This window comes from Diadema antillarum, unplaced genomic scaffold (assembly GCF_040938485.1).
Source record: "Diadema antillarum isolate AM-2024a unplaced genomic scaffold, OU_Dant_1.0 seq00000229_RagTag, whole genome shotgun sequence".
NCBI lineage: Eukaryota > Metazoa > Echinodermata > Echinoidea > Diadematoida > Diadematidae > Diadema > Diadema antillarum.
Genome location: NW_027271279.1, coordinates 108736 through 129307, shown reverse-complemented (window position 1 = coordinate 129307; position 20572 = coordinate 108736). Strand labels below are relative to the sequence as shown.

At 39.7% G+C, this 20572-nt stretch overlaps 1 protein-coding gene across 1 annotated transcript in view; it reads right to left on the bottom strand.

Moving 5' to 3' along the window:
- Window positions 1-20572, bottom strand: part of LOC139729247 (sodium- and chloride-dependent glycine transporter 1-like) — a 46212-nt gene that overhangs the window by 17706 nt on the left and 7934 nt on the right. Inside the window, exons 3-5 of the mRNA XM_071640177.1 lie at window positions 17520-17651; window positions 15299-15638; window positions 9273-9405 (exon numbers count right to left, since the gene is read on the bottom strand). Of these exons, the coding sequence (XP_071496278.1) occupies window positions 9273-9405; window positions 15299-15638; window positions 17520-17651 (605 nt within the window). The remainder of the gene's footprint in view (window positions 1-9272; window positions 9406-15298; window positions 15639-17519; window positions 17652-20572) is intronic.

The following is a 20572-nucleotide window of genomic DNA, read 5'->3' as shown; positions in this document are numbered from 1 at the left end:
CCCCCCCCCCCCCCTTAAAGGACATGACGTGGTTAAGTCTGTCTCCATCACCATACGGAGACAACAAACATCAGAACATCGGAACATCATCCAGCCTGGGGGATTAAAATTGCATGCATATCTGATTCACCTTGTCTAGATGCACCATCGTTCCGAGCAAAATAACATGAAGCAGAGACATCGCAAGTGGGTGTATAAACGCAAAAATTAAACTTCACTCCTTCATCGTCTTTTGATCGAACACCATCATTAAATTCGAAGCTCCATCCCATCAATAATCCCCTGTGTGGGGAAGAGAAGTCCAAACATTTTTACGGGGAGGTAAACATCGCCAAATTTACAACGCCAATAGGCAGGCAGGAAATGGCAGAAAGTACATGAACTTTTCAGGGGCAATTACTAGAGTGCAAAACAATCATTTTAGCTATCTGCATCGTATTTAAATTAGCAATGGGACAGTTTGGCACGATGAGGCCATAGCTCCGTGATGAAGCTTCGGTTCACACGTAGACCGTAGACGTTCATTTCATTTGCCAACCTTGGCAACATGCGCGTTAGGGGGTACCGAGAGGGTGGCATAATGTAAAAGAGGGAAAACTTCCACATCACACGGTGAGGTGAAAATAAAATAATCCCGATACTTAAGATGACACTTTTATTTCTAACAAGCAAACAGATGACAAAAGTCTGCTTAGTGAACAACAGAGAAGAGTTACCGGTTTTATGGGGATGCATAGATATTCAGTTTCCGTATCAAACCGGGATTGAAACTCACAGAAAATACGAATAACTCGGGTACAGTTTCTCTGCAATACCCATAGCTCCCTGCGAGCATATTCACAGTTTTGATATCCAAGAGACCTTTGCTTGCTGACAAACGTGAAAAGAAATCATAATAATGGTGCTCACTTCCTTTTCAATTTCCTTCATTGCCATTTTCTGTTGTCCAAAGATGAATCGCATAAATTCAAAAGGAAGTTGGTCGATAGTAAGGAAGCAATGGAAAAATAATTATCAATGACTTTCGAAAGCAAAAGACACACCAAACCGTATGGTGGTATCATTTTATTGTTTTGTTGCCGTATGGTGATGGAGATATAGACTTGACATGTACATGAGATTCAATTAATGCGTACACAACAGAAGCACTTAAGGCTTGAGTTTACAAATTCATGATAAAAGGCTGTTAAGTAGACCTACTTCTTGAAACACTTCCTACATCATTTTGTTAATGAGTTCAAATACAAAGCACACAGCTAATTGGCAGGTGTGGAAGGATTCATTAATGAATTGCATGTCTTTATTTCTTTTTCTAAGAGGAAATAAAGGGAGGCGTTCGGGGTCCGGCAGAAGTTCCCACGTAAAACGCAACTGAAATGTCGGGCGCGGCCATTCTATAATGCCAGAAGTGCAAGGCCAACAATAATTATGGCAAAGGGGGCGTGTAAGGATAATGGGTTGTTAGACGAGTCCCTTCCTTTAACTCCAGGAGCTGCTAGCAACCACCGAATCGCAGCTGCTGTTGCTGTCTGCCTTGAATGCCTGGCATTTAGGACATTAAAAATGAATAGTATATAGGCCAATGTATAAAATGAATATGTATTACGGCGGTGTAAGGATATGGATACAGGGTATGATGATAGTCTTTCTCCCAGACTGCTACTCTTGCTCAACCATTTATGCTCACTGTTACTTAGTATGGGAAAATTGGTGGGAAAGGGGGGGGGGGGATTTCTACCATACACTTTCAACATGATAGTCCGGCTACTGATGGATGGATGCATCCACACGCGATATTACAGATAGCAAAGGACAGTGTCCAAGCGCCGTCCAACTGGTTGTCCTTATATGGTGACTTATCATCCACAGCTGAGACGGAAGGCCGGGCTGATACGCCTTGCCAATCGGAAGCCCCGGTTGCGACGGTCCTGCAATCATCGGTGGCAAATAGCCGTGAGAAAACGGACAGCTCGTGATCGACTCTCCGGTGCCAGCCGCACTTGTCCAGTAACTTTCGAAGGATGTGAAGATACGGTTTAATGGCTCCATGCCAGAGCAATATTCTTCTCTCCCGTCTGAAGAGAGGCCGTTTCAGAGTGCACTAGAACAATCATGGCAAACTGGCTGTTCTATCTGTTACTATGGAAACAGCGAGACAATAGTTCAGGGATCACCTCCCTGGATAGACTATCTGTGAGCACCGTGTGGAAGATCGTGGTGCTAGGTATACCAAGTAGCCAAGTTGGTATATCGGGAGAAGACTCTGGATTTGTTCACACAACGTGTAGCTGGTCTGGGGTTCGAATCCGTTCCCATGGTCGTTCATCCTTGGACGATGTTCTGCCGACAATGTCCCTTTGTCGCATACAGGTGTACGTTGTATAAAGGGTACCTAATAGAAAATGCTACGGTGACAATGATAACAGGGTCCTCTGGACAGAAGTGTTCAAACTGAAGAGGCACACGACCACAGCATGGTAGCCTCTATCATGGCAGCTACAGTCACAGCAACCCTCAGTAATTGCATCCATCTTACTAAATTGCAAATGGGTGCCTGGTCGTCACGATAAGTCGACATGGCGCAGATTTGCCGGATACAGGGCTTGCCAACAATCGGGTCACAGGCCCAGCGACCTGAAGAGTTGATGTAGTACTTGGTCCAAAGCTCACAAAATTCAACTGACCTTTCATGGCTACATTTACCTGGAAGACACAATAAATCCTATACACTGAATCAAAGCAAAACGCACTGAATATCAATTACGCACTAAATCAGATCAATGGATAATTACAAGTTCTGGATTAGTCCTGCTGTATAGAGTCCATTATCTGCATTTATTCAAATTTTCGTAACTCGGCCTACTCGCATCTGAAATTTATGATGCAACAGCAATTTAAGATGAACGACGAACTGAAGAAAACTGTCCTGCCGATATTTTCGTTCACTAATGCATTAGTTGTTCTTGGCTTCATTAACATCTTGTGTTTGCCTGGAGCAAGGGGTTGCGCAAATCAAATGCAAAGCAACGCGTCTGCCTTTTCTTCCCCCCCCCCCCCCCCCCCCACGGCCCCCGGTTGGGTGGGAGTGAATTAAGTGGCTCTCAACCATGTCGGAATATATTATCGCTATGTGGCAAAAAGTGAGAGCCGGAAACAAACATGGCAAACATGGAAGAATGAGGTGTGTGTGTGTGTGTGTGTGTGTGTGTGTGTGTGTGTGCGTGTGTATGCGTGTGTGTGGGGGGGGGGGATGAAGGTGGGGAGACATGACTAACCTGCTGCATCTTTGTGTCACATTTTGCACTGGAACACTGACTGATCAGTTTGAAAACAGGAAATTAAACAGTTCCCGTGAATTTCCTGAGTAGACCCCGAGTAGGTGGACCCCTCACAACTTTGATTTGTTCTCGGGGAGGGGATAGTCATTGCAATGAATATAACCGTATTGGAAAAGTGTGTTATACAATCGCAGGCCTTCCTAATCATTTAAACATATGAAAATGATCTTCACTGTTATGTGTGTTTGAGTCTTAAACAGTGTAGATAACGGATTCACAACGCTGATGTGACCATACCCGACGTGCACTCTCTATATGCATCCTCGTTTGCAGGATCAACCCGCATGCAGTCTAACACAGTTCAGAGTCAGATTTCTGTACAAGAATATGGTAGTGAGAATTCCAGGAATTCCTCCGTATATACCCGGAAAAATATCTGCTCTTAAAAATTTTGCGCAAATGAGCTTTCCTTTGCCGGAAGCTCAAGTGTACCGAAGCGCCCAATGCGGACGGATCAAAACTAAAAAAATGATGGCAGTAGAACGATCAGTAAGAAACAACAGTACTTCCTGCCCACATCTTACTAAACATACTGATGATCAATAATTTCATCTCTGGTAAAGCGGATATGTTTCGATGCAGGGACGGATGCATATCGTATTTGCTAATTCGCGGCTGATGGGTTGTAAGGGATCCTTTTTTTTTTTTTTACAAAATGCAGTTTTATTGACCAGGCACAGGGATTTCCGTCTAAGACTTATTTAAAGGCGTGTACCATGTTTCTAATTCACAGTGCTCAGCATGTAACGGTCTCATCATGGAGTTACCAGTTACTAATGAGACCGTTAAAGGCTGACGATAACTCTCCATGGTCTAATAATCAGGTTCCACTAGCGGCCAAGTGGGCGTTGTAGCAGATTTCACTGTGCTTTTGTGCAAGTGATTACATTGTCAGATTAATGACAATACCATTCTCACGATCGGATGGAACTTGTAATAGCTGTACTAGTGCCAGTGCCTAAGATGGCAATAGAAGCCAGAAAAAAAAAAAAACCAACAACACCACAAACTATAGGCCTACAGCATGAAAACAAACATATTTTGCCAATAGTAATATGTGCCTGGTATGAGAAGTGCCCATCTCTTTCCCCGATTACAAACGCGTAGACCATGTTTCGTGCCTTTAAAATGCGAGACGACAGGTCTGCGAGCTAGACTAGTTCGGATGACTGACCGAAAACTGGCCCGATCGATATCATCTATCGCGTTAGTCGATTGCCAAATGTTCACTTAACGTCGACTGAGAGCTAAGAAACTTTACGATCAATTTCTGCAGACTCCGGGCAAAGAGCGGCAGTATAATGAGTGAATCTATATTCCAGTATGAAAACGGCATAATTATAACTAGAAGTGTATATTTGTGTGTGTGTGTGTGTGTGTGTGTGTGTGTTTACTCCACACCAGTAATCATTAACTTTTTATTAGCCATAATTAAGAGAGTAAGGGAGAAGAGAGAGGGAAAGATCCTCTCCGCGTGATCACGCGGCGAGAACTACACATTTGAAGCCGTGCCAATATTTTTTAAGCCAGTTCTCTTGGTAGGGAAATCATATAAATGAATAAACTACACAAAACGAAGCAAAACAATGCATCTTTTCAAAGTCAAGAACACCAGGATGGTGATTGAATTTCACTGTGCTCTCCTCAAAAAACGCGCTAAAAGGATACCAGTATCGCAATTAATGACTGCGATGTGCCTCGAAGCCCGCTACGACGAATGGACAAAGACTTCACGAAGTCGACCTTGAGCGGGGATAATGGCGAATGGAAAACTACCATACTTTGTATTGTATAATACCGCGGAAAATTACAGACAAGGTCACCTGTTTGAAGCCCTCATTCTATTCAGAGTCATACTACATCTTGTGTCAGAACACAGTGGCTATAAGGTTTATTTAATAAACTCGTGAGTACGGCAAAACGGGTTATCGCATGGGGAGGGCGTAACATAATATGTTACTCTTGCTTTCCAGCGTCAAAATATTATTTTGACGCTGGAAAGCAAGAGTCTGCCTCACAAGCGGAACTTATTCACGTCGGGATCGGCGTACACACGACACTACAGGCTGCGTCGAATAGTTTCTGACTTTGGTCTATTCTTTGCCATAACAGGGCCTTCACTGTTTAATGAAGAAATTCATATGAAAATGAAGGAATGAATAAAGCCAGTTATTACGCTCCTCGTGTTCCTTCATCTAACAGTATACGTTGCACCTTACACCCATTTACTGCCCTAATCATAAATCGGACATTAATATTAGTTTTTATGTCGGACCTAGAATAAAAAGGTGGAGAAATTAGTTCTGATACAACACTTCCCGTAATTCTCACCCAAAGAAACATGAGTGCGCGCGGGAGTGTATTTGTGTGTGGTATACTATCAAAAGGTTTTATCGGTCGTTGGGACTTAGTTAAACATCCCAATCATCCACTGACTAGAAATGAATTAACTAAACTAAAACAACTTGTATGATCGGAGGCCTGCAAAACGATTTAGGGCCTATACGTAAACTACACAGAAACAAGAATTACGTTCACTAAAAGCAGGTTCACACTGTCAATCTGAGCATGTGCACATAATGGTCATTGAAGACCTTCTCTTGAAAGAGACTTGAACTGAAGTGCTATAATGAAAATAGGCAGGTCTTCATGAAAACTACGTCACGAATATTCATAAGCTGTATGCATATCGACATGTACAGGTGAACGCATATTTTTGACGATCAAAATCAACTAAAGCCATTAACCCATTGGAAACTTTTTGACAATCAAAATTATCTAAAGCCATTCATGCAGCGCTTACATGTCAATTACCACTTATTGCTTGGCTGTATTCCACTGCTCTTCAAATTAAGAGATCAAAATTCCATCAAACGCAAAATATGTGCTTCGAAGGTCCTTAATGACCACTGTTTGATTTTGATTTGAGCGTCTTTGAAATTCTAAACCCTTAGTTAAGTAAAAGGAGTTCCTTTTTTCACATTAATGTATGCTTTTGAAGGTCTATAATATACTGGAAACATCTAACACACACAAAAAAATGTCGAGTTATCGTCTCAAAACTCTCGCTCGGATCATAAGATCGTATCCATCCGCAGAGAGACAATATCACATGAAGGGAAGGTTGGATTATTTCACCTTCGTTTCTTCAATTCATTATTGAAGAGAGCCCGATATGAAGGAGACTACAACTCGTAAGCCTGATCGCCTCATGAAGGAATTTTACAAGGAATTTCACTAGGACTTTTCCAGTAAATCATTCGGTGGTTTCTATTCCAGAGCTCTCTATATACGGAAGAGGAAATGCAAACGTCTCCCGGTCTCAAACAGCTCCGTTCGCCGCCAACAAGTGAAAGTGAAAACCACGAGCAAAAAGCGCATTTAGCACGAAAATAGTAACACACCTCTCCAAGAAGACAGATACTCGCTGTTTACATATTGACAAGACTAATACTGTTGCATGTTATATATCCGCCCTTCATCATTGTATAAGGGCTCGCTGCTTACAACAACATAGGCACATAGTTGGCGTCTCGCTTTACAGCTGAAGGAGTCTCCTTCAAAAAGTGCACGACCCTAATTCCCTGTTGAGGATGGCTTGCTAAAAGTTTCGAACTTGGCATTGTAATCAAGAACGGGACGGTTCGTTTTCGGAATCTTAAAAGAGTGAAATATTTAGTACAGGGTCGCCATAAAACGTCATAAAATCAAGGAGGGTACCAGGCAAAAAGTCGCCTAACTCCTTGATAAAACTATAATAAATATCGAAACCATAAATTCTTAAGTTTCTACTTCACGCAGCGCAAATTACTAATAAAAAAAAAAAAAACATTGAAAGAGAAACTAAATTTCCAATCTGACTGGAAAGTGCATTTATGCAAACAATTAGAAATAAGTCTTTGTATATTCCGCGTATTCTTTTTAAAGGGATGGTACAGTATTGGTGAAGATGAGAATTGGGCTTTTAACTTTTTGTGAGATACCAAGAAAACACTTATGACATAGTACAGAACATATACCATTCTAAGAGGAATTCAAAGTTTATTTAATGAAAACCGGGTTTGGTATGACTGAAACCTCCAAAAACAAAGTAAAACAAAGCAATCGTAAAAAAGTGTGGGTCCCACACTTTATGAGAATCGCTCTGTTTTGGATATCTCAGCCATTTCAAAACAAATTTTCATCTAATAAACGTTGAATTCCTCATGGAATTACATGCTCTTTCATATTTCATAAGAGAGTTCTCACTATCTCACAAAAAAAAAAAAAAAAATGTTAGAAACCTGAAATTATGTCTCAACCAAAACTATACGATCCCTTTGAGTTATTCTCATCAAACAGGCATGCAATGGTCGTGTAATAAATCCAATTTGAACCCAGATAAGAGCAGCAATCTGCGTATAAGGCGAGGACACTGTGGAGCAGTTTCACGGTTCTTTGTGTGTATAGAGTTCTTCCCAATGGAACGCATGCTTGAATACTTCCGGCAACCTCACCTCTTCGACGATTAGTTGGTAACTCGCATGTTTCACCTTTGTTGTTTTCCTTTTTGTTTTATATATAATATATAATACATATACAAGTACAGATATATAGATATATCAAGATATGCCGCTTCAACGAAGCCAGAAGCATTTGCGACAATGTAGAAACTCACAATAAGACACATAAAACACCGACAAAATGAATAAATCGCGGTGCCCGCAACAACTCCATATTTTTTCCCCACGATTTTGGTTTTGTTGTTTTGTTTGTTGCCACAGAACCACTTTTCATTCGCAATATTCACCTATATACCGGAAGACAATAATTAGCAGGACATCTCTCCCTTTCTCTTTACCCATGATGGCCACACCCCCTCCCGCCGTTTCCAGTGTATAGGACGAGGAAAATGATCAAGAAATACGTCCTCAAACTAGTCCATCATTTCCTTAAAATACATTGTATTCACAAGTAGGCGCTAGAGGGACGACGTCGATGTGCAGGGGATTGAGTGGTGGTGTATATGATGCGGTGCACGAGCATGTTCAGTGTATAATGCGCATGCTTGCAACTCCCAGTAGGGGGCCTACATGTATTTTGTACGGCGTTGCCAGATATTGTGAGGGTTCGATACCCGAGCACAACCCAATGAATAAAATATTGAAGTACGAATGCACAATGCTGCAACGCTTTCGTGACGTTGAGCAAGAATTGGAAGCATGGAGACTAATCGCTTGAGGGGATATTGACCTACTCACACAATTATACAAGATATCATCACATCTATGCACACTATCATTTTCATTAAATGTCGTTTTTGTACGCAAAACATTTCATGTTTTCTACCAGAAATGAACAGAAATCATGTTTTTTTCCCCCATCAAAATTGTCATTCGATAAAGCAAGCAAAACTATTGATGGATATGTATCAGGAAATGAAGATTTTGTTTCCCACGTCGGCTGAAAACAATATACTCATTCCAGATTGTTTGTTGCCGTCAGCCATCTCCTGCATTTCGTATCAGGCATTTTGTAGAATGAGTTTCACTTGTACAATCTGAATCTTCTCATTTGAATAAAATTCTTAAAAAAAACATCTTCATTCTTATCGATTTCCTCTTTATCTAACAAATAAAATTTATAATTTATCAAATACATAATAAACGTATACATTATATCATATTCATGTAGAATTGTTATTGTTCTCTCAGTATCAACACTTTTGAGAAAGAGCGAATCGTTCGAAAATTTGTGTGCAGATATAAGATGTTGGAGAATAGCATGAACTTTGTTCCAGTTTTGTTTCTATCTTATATATATATCAAAATAACTTATCATTCATTCATTTATATAAATGAGATCTGTTCATTAACAAATTAATCCATTTATTGATTCATTCATCTATCTAAAATCTATCTATCTATCTATAATTAGCTGGTGATGAGGGCTCACCTTTCCGACGCTCCTCACTCCCTTGACGAGGGCCAGGAAGGTTAGGATCCAGACCAGCATGAGGCACAGCACCAGCTGCCAGCGAATCTCGCCCGTTTCGTGGAGTCCGGCAGACCTCTGGAGCACCGAATTACTGTCGGAGGCACAAGCCAAGTATAGGGCAGGCAACGGGGAGAAAAACCAAGAGCGTCCCGCACATTAGCAATGAATTCGGACATCAACGCATGTTTATTTTGTTTTGTCTTTTGGTTTTTAACTACACGGTAGGTAGAGAGGTGTGTGGGTACGTCAAAAGATCGGGGAGGTTTGATTTGGGTTTTAGAAATGGGTTTACAGTGTGATGCTATAACACAAAGACGGACTAGGAAGCGTCAACATAAACTTGGCGGAATTGGACAGAACAGTCAAAAGGGAAAAACTGGATCTTGGAACATTGGACAACTGGGACCAGGAGAGGGGGTGTTAGTTTGATAATAGGAAAGAGAAAGAGAAATGTAGATGGAGGGCGAGAGAGAAGGGAAGGAGGGGGCAGAGCTGAAGGGACAGTGACGAAAGAAGACACGGGGAGGTGAAAAAGGTTAGGAGAGTTAACGATGAAACACATCAGTGAAATTAGACACAGTATGAAAAGCCAGAGCGCATAACAGCAAAGTCGAGTTAACGGAGACGGGATGTGTACGTACAGGCGTAGAATGAATGGATGATGTATACAAGCAAAAGGATAGACCTAGTATCTACGTGAAAACAGCAAAAAGGCACTCAAACTAATCTTCCCCTCTTCTAGATATCAAACTGATTCCTGGAAGCACGATCGAAATTTTGATCTCTGAATTGTTTTGCTGTTTGAGATCATTGTCCGGCATAAATTTCTCGTTTTCTTTTTGAGAAAAACTCAACTTCTTTATATCGAAATGAATAAATAATAAACCACATGCTGATAAACATCCTAATCTACTCACGAGTATAGGTAAACTAAATCCCCATCACAAAAATCCATGCACTAAGAGGCACATAAGTGGTATTTCAATAGTGAGAACAATATAAAACCACGCCCAAACACCTACAACGTGAAACAGAAACGTATACATTAATTTAGAAACAGCGATAAATTTGTTATGCCATCGGACAACTTTGTTTAATATGATCAATTTGGCGACGAAGCGGTACATGATTTGTCAGATTTGCAAACTAGTCAAGTATAGCTATACAATGTACTTCACAATTCACACCTATAATTACGTCTTGGTATTTCAAGTTAAGCACAAGAAAGATCAAATCAATAATTGTTTGACATAATCGAAACTGGTACGAACTATAGGGATAATATAGTTTTGTTAGAATCAGAGCATTGAAACTTGCAAGCAAAATGAACATGACTGAAATAAATCCGTGAAAAATTTGGAGAGTTAAACTGGGATCAAAACATCTCTTTCACAATCGATTTGTGTGTAATGGAACAACATTTGTCGCATTTCCATACGTCATTTCCCTCTGGTAAAGCATTACATTTCTGACATGTTTCGGTCTGTATCTTCTTAGAATTGTCAGGATCGAAAACAGTGTAAAGAGAATGAAGAGGAAAGGAGTAAATAAATAAATAAATACGGTACTGCATACTCCGAAAGAGTCAAAACAAGATGCGGGAATTGAAAGCAGACACTTTCACCATGTGTGTTAAGTAGTCACACCAACATGAGTATGCCAACGGTATCCCCTAACGAACCGCCGGCAAAGGCCAATGTTAATTTTTGTAAAGCACTATACATGAGACGGTGACACATCTTTCAAGTAAGAAAGGAGTAGTAATTTCCAAGATTTAGCGTGAAAATGTTTGTATCAGTTTGAGTGGACTGTAGTGCTTGATTTTGTAGCAACCTGTTTTTGTTTTGTTTTTTCCTCCTTTGGATTATTTCCTCTCGAAGAAGAACAAGAAATGCCGATTTGGCGCCAGAAATTAATAATGCGCACCATACAGGACGCTAGATCCTCTCTTCACTCGTATCAAACCCATACACACCCAGCACACACCCTCACGCATACCTACACGCACGCACACACACACACTCTGTTTGACATTGTTCTCTGCAGAAAAGAATTACATTGTCATTCATTGCCAAATTAACATATATACATATTCATCTTTTGTTGTGATAATCTCACCAATGAGACACAAGAGCTCGACAACCTTGGGCCGTCGCTGCAAGGAAAGGTGATTTGGGTTAACTGCGATCATGGAAAATAAGAAACAAGGGTTGTTACGATTAGTACGTAAATACCTATTTCATCGTGTGTATGTCTTTCTTTCTTTTTTCTCTCTCTCTTTTGTGGTTTGTTTTCCATGAGCTGGGTTCCTTCCCAATCCAAAAATTTTAAATAAAACATAAAATTCAACAGAAACAAAGTTTGAAAACTTGAGTTGAGACACATGTCAATAATTCTAGCTAAACAATCAATTCCCTACTCAACCAAAAACTTTTCCTACAAAGACTTTACGTATTTAATTTCGGGAAAAGGTACCGTACATCACTGCTATCAAATATAAAATAAGAAAAAAAAAATCACGCATTCTAGGAAATTTTGAAATTCAGCTTTTCATCTAAGACTCCCAAGTCAATTTGCTCAAAGAACTTGCTAATACTACTACTACTAATAATATGGTGGAAAACTTGGGATATCATGGGCACACATTCTAGCGAGAGACATTTTATTGCAAATATCACTGCAATATCTGAAGTAAGAAAAAATGTGGTCACCGCGGTACTTGAATTGTAGTAAAATCGATTATTCGTACCATGAATACCGACGAAGGAATTTAGACTCTTAATTAACAATATCATTTCCTTCAAAATTCATCAACAGTGCTTAAATTCTGTAATAAAACGCAATAACATACTGTCATATACTAAACTCTTGATACTATTGTATTCGCTACTATACTCGTGGACAAACGTGAATAAGAACCAGAAAAAAAAAAATAGGGTGGGATGAGAAATTGCTTGCCCGTTTTCGACAGAACAAGTACTAAAATAATGATTTTTATAAGCGTCATTGTGCAATTTTTGCTTGCTTATTTCTGGGTCGTGATTATATTACATGTACTATTGGCAATGGACGATTGAAATGCAGTTTGTGGGAGTAGATACAAACGTAGATAATGTACTAGTATGTCATGACTGTGGAATAGTGATGTTGTTGGTTTTGGGTTTTTGTATTTTTTTTTCTCTCGCCTCACTGTTGATGCTGGTTTTAGTGCATAGATGTCGTCTGCTGATGACAAAAGCTACTTCAGGGATTATAATTATAATATCGTGAACGCTCATAGCCGAGTAATGAAGTAGTATCGGGCGCTTTTTGAATGTGAATTATTGTGAGTGTGAAAGTCGTGCAAATTAATTCTCTGAGGAGTTTGATCCTTTTCAATTCTGACCAAAACATTTTAAAAATAAATAAAAATGTCATGTTCATCTTTGACTGCAACGATGGTGTTACGTTAATCAAGAACACATTTCGCGATCAATTCCCCATGAAATGACGATCAAATGATTACAAAAACCATAACAAAAGAAGTCAATGTAGCGTAAATACATCCCAATGGAAGTGTGTTATTAATGATAAGGAGGAAATCAGCAATTTTTCCCATCTCCATAATCCATAATTCCACCTTTTACTATCATTCGTCCACGCTAGAAAATTTATACTCCCATCTGGAAATAGGCAAAAATATTCAAGAGCATTCAATTATTTTTTTTTCATGTATAAAGTCATATCATAAAAATTATAGCAAAGGAGACTCCACAGAAAATCCTCTTTCAGACGCTACAAATACGGTATATTATACCATGATGATTCTATACCACAGACATAGAGTAGCATACATAATATATATATATTTTTTTTTCTTCTTTCTAATTGAATCACTAGTTGTGCATGGGAAATTATGTTTGTTTCCTATATGATCTGTGTGTGTGTTGATCTGTATTTTCTTATGTGCTGTTGTATAATTGAAAGTGGAAACATTGCATTGCCCACTGCAAAATGAAAATAGACTATTGTCAACTGAATCAGGGGAATAGAGCAAAGTTTTCATTTTTCTGCTTAATGTGTCTGTATAACTATGTTTGCCTTGGAGTGTATTCTGTGTGACGTCAATCACTCGTTGAAAAAAAAAAATCCCAATACAAGTCTGTATTAATTTCATATGAGCTCGGCTATATAGTACTTTTATATTGTATGTTCATAAAATGATCATGTATTGAAATGGAACAATCCACGCAATGCATTAATAATGGTAGTGGAAAGCATGTAGTAGTATACATGAAGATATGTACGCGTACATTTCCCCCGCGTCCCAGAAAAAAAAAAGAGGAATATATCAGCGTCTTTAACTATCGTATGGCGTAACGCAATATCCAAACATTTGTGGCATATCATCAAAATGAGTGACAATTTGAGATTTATAGAGGTTCGCAAGAAATCGAGCAAAATTGAGAACGAATACATTGGTGGTTCAGTAATACGTCGACCAGGCACTGCATACGTCACTTTCTACGCGGTGATATCAATTTTTAATAATTTTTCCATGCTTTTTTGAAGCTTCCATCGCTGTTTCCACGGCATGAAATCTTCTCCATGAGAGCAATTTGCAATCATATTTGGATTTATAAAACAGAGACGAATTGAATTTAAATATCTCATTCAGATATTGATGATCCATATCCCTTCAACTTTCCTGCTATGTAAGTTCCGATAAACAATAAATTCATGTTCATTAATTCGCTATTTTGCAGATCTCGAGTGTTTCTTAGCTAGGACCAACGTACCACCGTGGCTCGGTGGACGCTTTCAGAAATTTCTCTAAACTTCTCTGCCAAGCTCTCGGCCGTGGGCAGCAGCGACGTCACAGATTTTTGAAATGCGGAGAAACCACTTCGTTGCATCAGGCCACACACACAACATTTTCACATCATTATACATCGCCCAAGACCGCGAGGCTCACCACCATCATCGCAACATACAGGGTCACCAGCAGGCACCTCTTCCATCGGGACCATGTTCGCAGCCTTTACCCACCACACCCACCATTCACCCACGGAATTCTACGCCAAATCTGGAAGCGAGCTGCACGGAACTATTTATATCGCCAACACAAACCAATAGCGCGGATGGTTCAAGATTTTGGGGTTTTTTTTTTGGTTTCTTCATCCCAGTACCCCAAAAAAAAAAAAAACCCACACAAACAGATAAACAAAACATCGCTCATCGATGGAAAACCGTCTTTCGTTAACGGTGTATTTCAATCTACACGTCATTTCGACAACGAATACTGTATCCAAAACAGAAACCATCGATTTTGTGGCACTGCTCGCATGAAAAGATTCACATCACTTCCATAGTTGCACGTAGAAGTCGGCGGTTATTATTTTTTTTTTTCGTTAACATATTGTGCATGACCATGAATGACGAACGTTTCTCCCGCGACAAGCAAACTGCGGACACTAATTTCTTGACCTGAAATGCGACCAGAGCCTAAACGTTCTATACCATATGGAAAGGTCACAATTCATTATCGACCAAAAATGAGCGCGAAAATGAAAAAATGCTAATTCTTTCCACAGTGACGTATGCATCGGGTCACGTGACTTGGAAAATACGATATTTATGTACCCTGCTCTTGTTTTGGAGTCCCGATCGCCTTGCGACAGTGGACAACAAGGATTTGTCGCGAAAACAATGCACGGAGCACTTATTCAATGTCATAAAGCAAAAAAGATGGGTACACATTTCCTATAAAGAAGACGGTAAAGCCCAAGGGCATTTCCCCTATCACATTTTCTCCGAAAAAAAGCACAATTCCACGCGAGTTCAGTAGAACCTCTAGAAATCTCGGATATATTGGGGCGGTGCGTCTACGGGGGAGAGCTGTGTCCTACCCAGGCTAAGCCGGGAGGGACGGTAGCCAGCACCTCCCCCGCACACGCGGGCCCGCCCAAAGAATAGTCGGAACGAAATCAAGGAAACAAACGTACTCCCAGAACTCCTGCGCCGGCCTCGTGTTGTAATCTTCTTTCTCGACCAGCGCTGACTCGTTTAGCAACGACGAGTTACCAAACGCCGAGGTGGCGTTATAGACAGCGTTGGACGCAACCGTGGTCATTGACCAGGTTGTGGCGTCGGTTTCGTTGGCGGTACCGTTGCCCAACGCCGAGAGGGAATCGGTGCAGTTTGCGGTTGCCCAGGGGGCATGGCAATACTTCCAGGGGAGCTCTCTCGTAAACGAGATGAAGAAGTAGTAGAAGACGTAGGCGATGATCACGGGATAGTAGATATTTACTAAACTGTTGATCATGCACATGGCTAACCCAATACCTAAATGACACATCATACATAAAATGAGTTTTAATATCACATCAGGTAAATCTGTCGAAAAAAGAGAAGACATGATATGCGAGCATTCATTGAAGCATAGACAAGTCCACAAGAGACTTCACACTCCCAACTGACTCTAGGGGGCTCGCTTTTCTCCAGCTAAAAATGACCGCTAACCTCGTGCATAAAACGGTCAGAAAGTCATGGCAACAACTGGCCGGCTTTCTATTAGGCCCGTGGATACTTTGTGTAAACATGTTTACAAAAACGAATCCCGATCACTAGTTTGGTTTCTTTCATATCATATAATTTTTTTCCGCTTTTTTTTTTTCAGCAACGATTGTTTCTTCGGAGGACAAAGGGATTAGAAAAGCGAACCCCAGGAATCAGCGGAGCCGTCCACACCGACTATTAATACTTACGGCGATTCTACCACACTGTCCTTGAATGCGACGCGACCACTGCAATTGGGGCCGCGTGCTCAGAGGACAGGTTTATCCAAGAACTATACAGAAGACAACAGGAAAAGTACTGCAAGGTAACGCGCCGAGTTCTGTTAATTCGCTACACACCACGCTGGGAATTTATCCTGTATTTGTTCTTAGTGTTGTTGTTGTTGTTGTTGTTTTCTTTTAACTATAAAACTTGCTTTCGTGATTCAGTTCGCAGAGGGACAAAAACTACGAAAGAAATTGAATCAATATTTCAAACAAATTCTATTTTTTTTTTCTGTCCGTGTCTGGTGTTCTTTTGTGTTGTTAGCCACATAGACTAACAACGAAAGTCAGTCTGAAGACGATGCTAATGATTCATGAATGGTCTAAAACATGAACTGCTAACATGGGATGACATTATCAGGATCATAACAATCAGCAGATTTTATGACAAGAGCGAATATAATACATAGTTATTGGGAGAAAACACGAAATATGACGAATACATTTGATATTAACAAATTAAGTCAAGCACGCTACACTCAAAAATGAATATCTTCATTCATAAAGATGGTAATCTTTGGAAAAAGATCCACTCTGAATTCGAGGTGTATAGAAGGCAAGTGGCTAAAATGACATCATCACAGATCACACAACGAGTCCAATATCCTGAAGATCATGTAAAACAAGGAAAATCATCTTTCGCTTGAATTCAAGTACAATAAACAAAATAAGGGAAATATAAATCAATGCAAAATGCATGGGAAATAGATAAAACAAATACATTAATCACATAACAAATTTATGCTGTAAACGTGTTTTTCTGTCGCTATATCAAAACTCATGAAGGTCTCTGGATCAATAAAATTATCAAAGACGGAACCTATCATAGACTAGTACGTGTAGGGCTACTGATGAGATGGCATGTAAAGTTGACAAGAATGTACGTCATCACTGGCTAAGAATCTTTCTACTAAATAATCTGAAGAAGAATTTTTGAAGACACCGCTTTGTTAGTCTGCAGGTTATATAAACATCTGAAAAGTTGGCGATATCAACAATCAAGAAAATGCCACTGGAATGTGTCTTTCAAGTTAAGCATCATAAGTTTGGAGAGCAATTTCATTTTATATCGTCGAAAGCAATTGACGCTTACGAATACAGGCAAACATTTTAATATACTGAATTATTTCACAAAGAAGGAATCATGAATGTATAATTGAGAATTTTTTGGTTGTTTTTTGTCTGCGTGATATTTTCTCACCTAATCGCAAAATCACGCACAAAAAAGAATAAACGAATAGATAAATAAAACAGATCTGAAATGGTCAAACCACGCTCCCATCACTCATGACCTTAACATGGAGATTCGGAAAACGGAAACGGAAGATCGGAAGTGGGGATTGTCGACAGGGGGGGGGGGGGGGGGGGGGGGGCGATTCCGTACCTTTGAAGGCGGGGGCCATGCACCAAACGTTAATGCAGCCACGGCTGGCGAACTGACCGAGGCCAAGTTCCATGAGGAAGAGAGGCAGGCCGCTCAGCGTCAACATCAGAAGGTATGGGATGAGAAAGGCACCTGTTAAAAATGAAAAGATGCAGGATGTAAATGTTTAAAAAGTTATCAAGCAGTTCGACCAATAGTTGGGCTAGTGCTACATATTCGCAAATTCATAGTGCTCATGAAGGAGTCGGAAATATGAAATGGTTTCAAAAGAATAAGGTGACACGAAGTAGAAACACGACAGAATCTCATAAGAATGATATATCATGGAGCTACATATTGTAGCTCCATGGATATATAAACGAATTCAGACGCTATGAACATCCTCTGTCAGTCACCTATATATACGGTGGTACTGAGGACATCTGGGTGATCATCTTTGTCACGTGATGCTGACGTAGAATTCCTCATTACAGACCAAATCATTGTCCCGTTTTGAATTCGAATGAAATGACTGAAAAACTTCCTTTGTGTCGAGAATATTATTATTCTTACATCTTTGATGTTGCGTAAACATCTATTATACATAAGGAAATTAAATAACTTAAAAAAAACCAAAAGCACGTGATATTACATGTCATTCAGCAAATAGCAATCATGAATGATATACGATATCAGTATAGAGGGCGCCTCAGTTACATGGCCACGCCAATTCTGCGTGCCAACTGCAATAGCTGATGCACTGGCAGTTTCAGCACCTCTTTTCAAATTCCGCTCAGATGCTCGCCTATTAGGGCCTATACCTCCTTTGTCCGTTGCTCTTCGCTATGCAATAGGCATGGGTCACTGATTTCATGGAATGCCAATGTCCCTTTGAAGTTTGAATAAAATTTACAAAGTAAGATGTATAAAGACGAATACAAGTCCCCCATGAAATAAAATTCAGCTTTTCATCGATCTATTAATAGAAATCTGAGGGTTGGTATGTGCATTGCTTTAAATACAGAAAACAAACAAAATTGTCAAAATGCAACATTGTCCATCAAATATTCATTAAAAAATTATTTGCCAAATAAACTCGAACCTCGCTGTAGATGAACCAAAGCTGCGCTCGTCAAGTTCCATTATTTGTATCAAATCCGAAAAATTAACACTATTAAGATTTGGGATTTGTTAAGGTTTCGAACAAGATTTGGGGGCGCTGATGTTCTACTTAAAGGTTTGGTATAGTTTAGGTTGACATGAGGCCGCAGATTTCAAAATCTTGAAGTGGTTTCTATGTATCTCGCAAAACATTAAAAGCTGAATCCTAATCTCACGCAATGCTCTATTGCAAAAAAAAAAATAATAATTTAAAAAAAGAAATATATATATATATATATATATATATATATATATATATATATGTATACGATTTTTTTCATCATAAGTTAACAGGAAAAAAAAGGCAAAATACCATTTTAAAACGTCCCTTCAACGAGAAAGTAAAAAATATGATCATATATACAAAAAGAATAGGCAAAATATCCCTCTTTTTTCAGTCCATGTCTTGTGGACGAAGGCGAAGATGGAGAAAAAGCTTATGAATAACAGGAAAGATGTGAAGAAAAGAATAGTGAAGGATGACCGCAGACTGAGGAAGAGGATTAAAGAGAGACACATGAATGGGGGAGAGATTGAATGAAAACATTCAATAGAGTAGAGACCTCGTTCGAGTGTCAAAGGGGGACATTTATAAGCCACCATGTTTGATGACCTTGCAGATTACGGGGATCATAATAATATTTACAAAATCATCAGACGGAGGGACGAAGGACGACAGGAGAGTGAGGAAGAGGATTAAAGAGAGCCACACATGAATGGGGGAGAGACTGAATTAAAACACTCAATAGAGAAGAGATCTTGCTCGAATGTCAAAGGGAAAAAAGAAGACATTTATAAGTCACTAGACAATAAAGAGTAATGTTTCATGACCTTGCAGATCCCGGGGATAAAAAAAATCATCGCAGACGGAGGGAAGCAGAGATCTCGCCAGAAACACATCCACAAATATACCTCACTTTTTCAGGAAAAAACGCAAGGTTGTGAATGCTCCTTGGGCGATATCAATCTTATCGATAGACTTGTCATGCGAGTCTTTGCTGAAGGAGAAAGGTGTGGGCGGTGTTATGTCATTTTGTATAACGATCATATACCTTCTCATTTGAATGGGAGCTCGAAGACACTCACTACAAATGGAAACGTGATGTCTGCTCTTACAAATGTCAATGGACAACAGGAGAACTTATTATGTTCATAACGTGTGCTCGACGTCTTTTAAATTCACAAGGCAATCGAGTTTTCCTTCTTTTTCTGGTCACCCAGCGACTTAATTTAAAATGCCGCAGACATGCTGTAGTCGTCGTTACCGAATCGCAGGAGGCTGCGCCAAATATAGAATCCTTGTGAATGTGAGAGAGGGCTTGAATAACAAGCTGGAAAACAGATTCGCCATGCACCGCGGCAATGACGTCCGAACGTCATTTGCGAATCAAGCTCAAGCTAATGCAAAACACGGAGGGCGACACATCACGAATATATACATTACAATGAGAGTTAAGAATATAAGGTTGAGACTATGCATATTCCTGATTGCATAGTCGAATACCATTATTATTATTCTCATCATTATTACTACCATTATTATTATTATTATTACTATTATTATAGTTATTATTATCATTACCATTATTATTATTATTATCATCATTATTATCATTATTATTAAAATTGACATCATTATTATTATCATTATTATTTGCTGTTTAGTGCTTGACTGCTGCAATAATTGTTCGAAGAGACAAAAAAAAAAGTGGATTATGTGGCAACTGTTGACTATAAAAAGCTCCAAGTGATGTAAAGGGACCCAGGATGTGTGCAATGGCTGCACTGCAGTCTAGAGAAGCGACATGAGAATTCTCAAATCTCCGATTGAAGATGAGAGGGGAACCACTCCATGATCGCGCACGGTGATCATACCCTCCGCCTGTACATATCAGCCTACTGTAACATCAGCG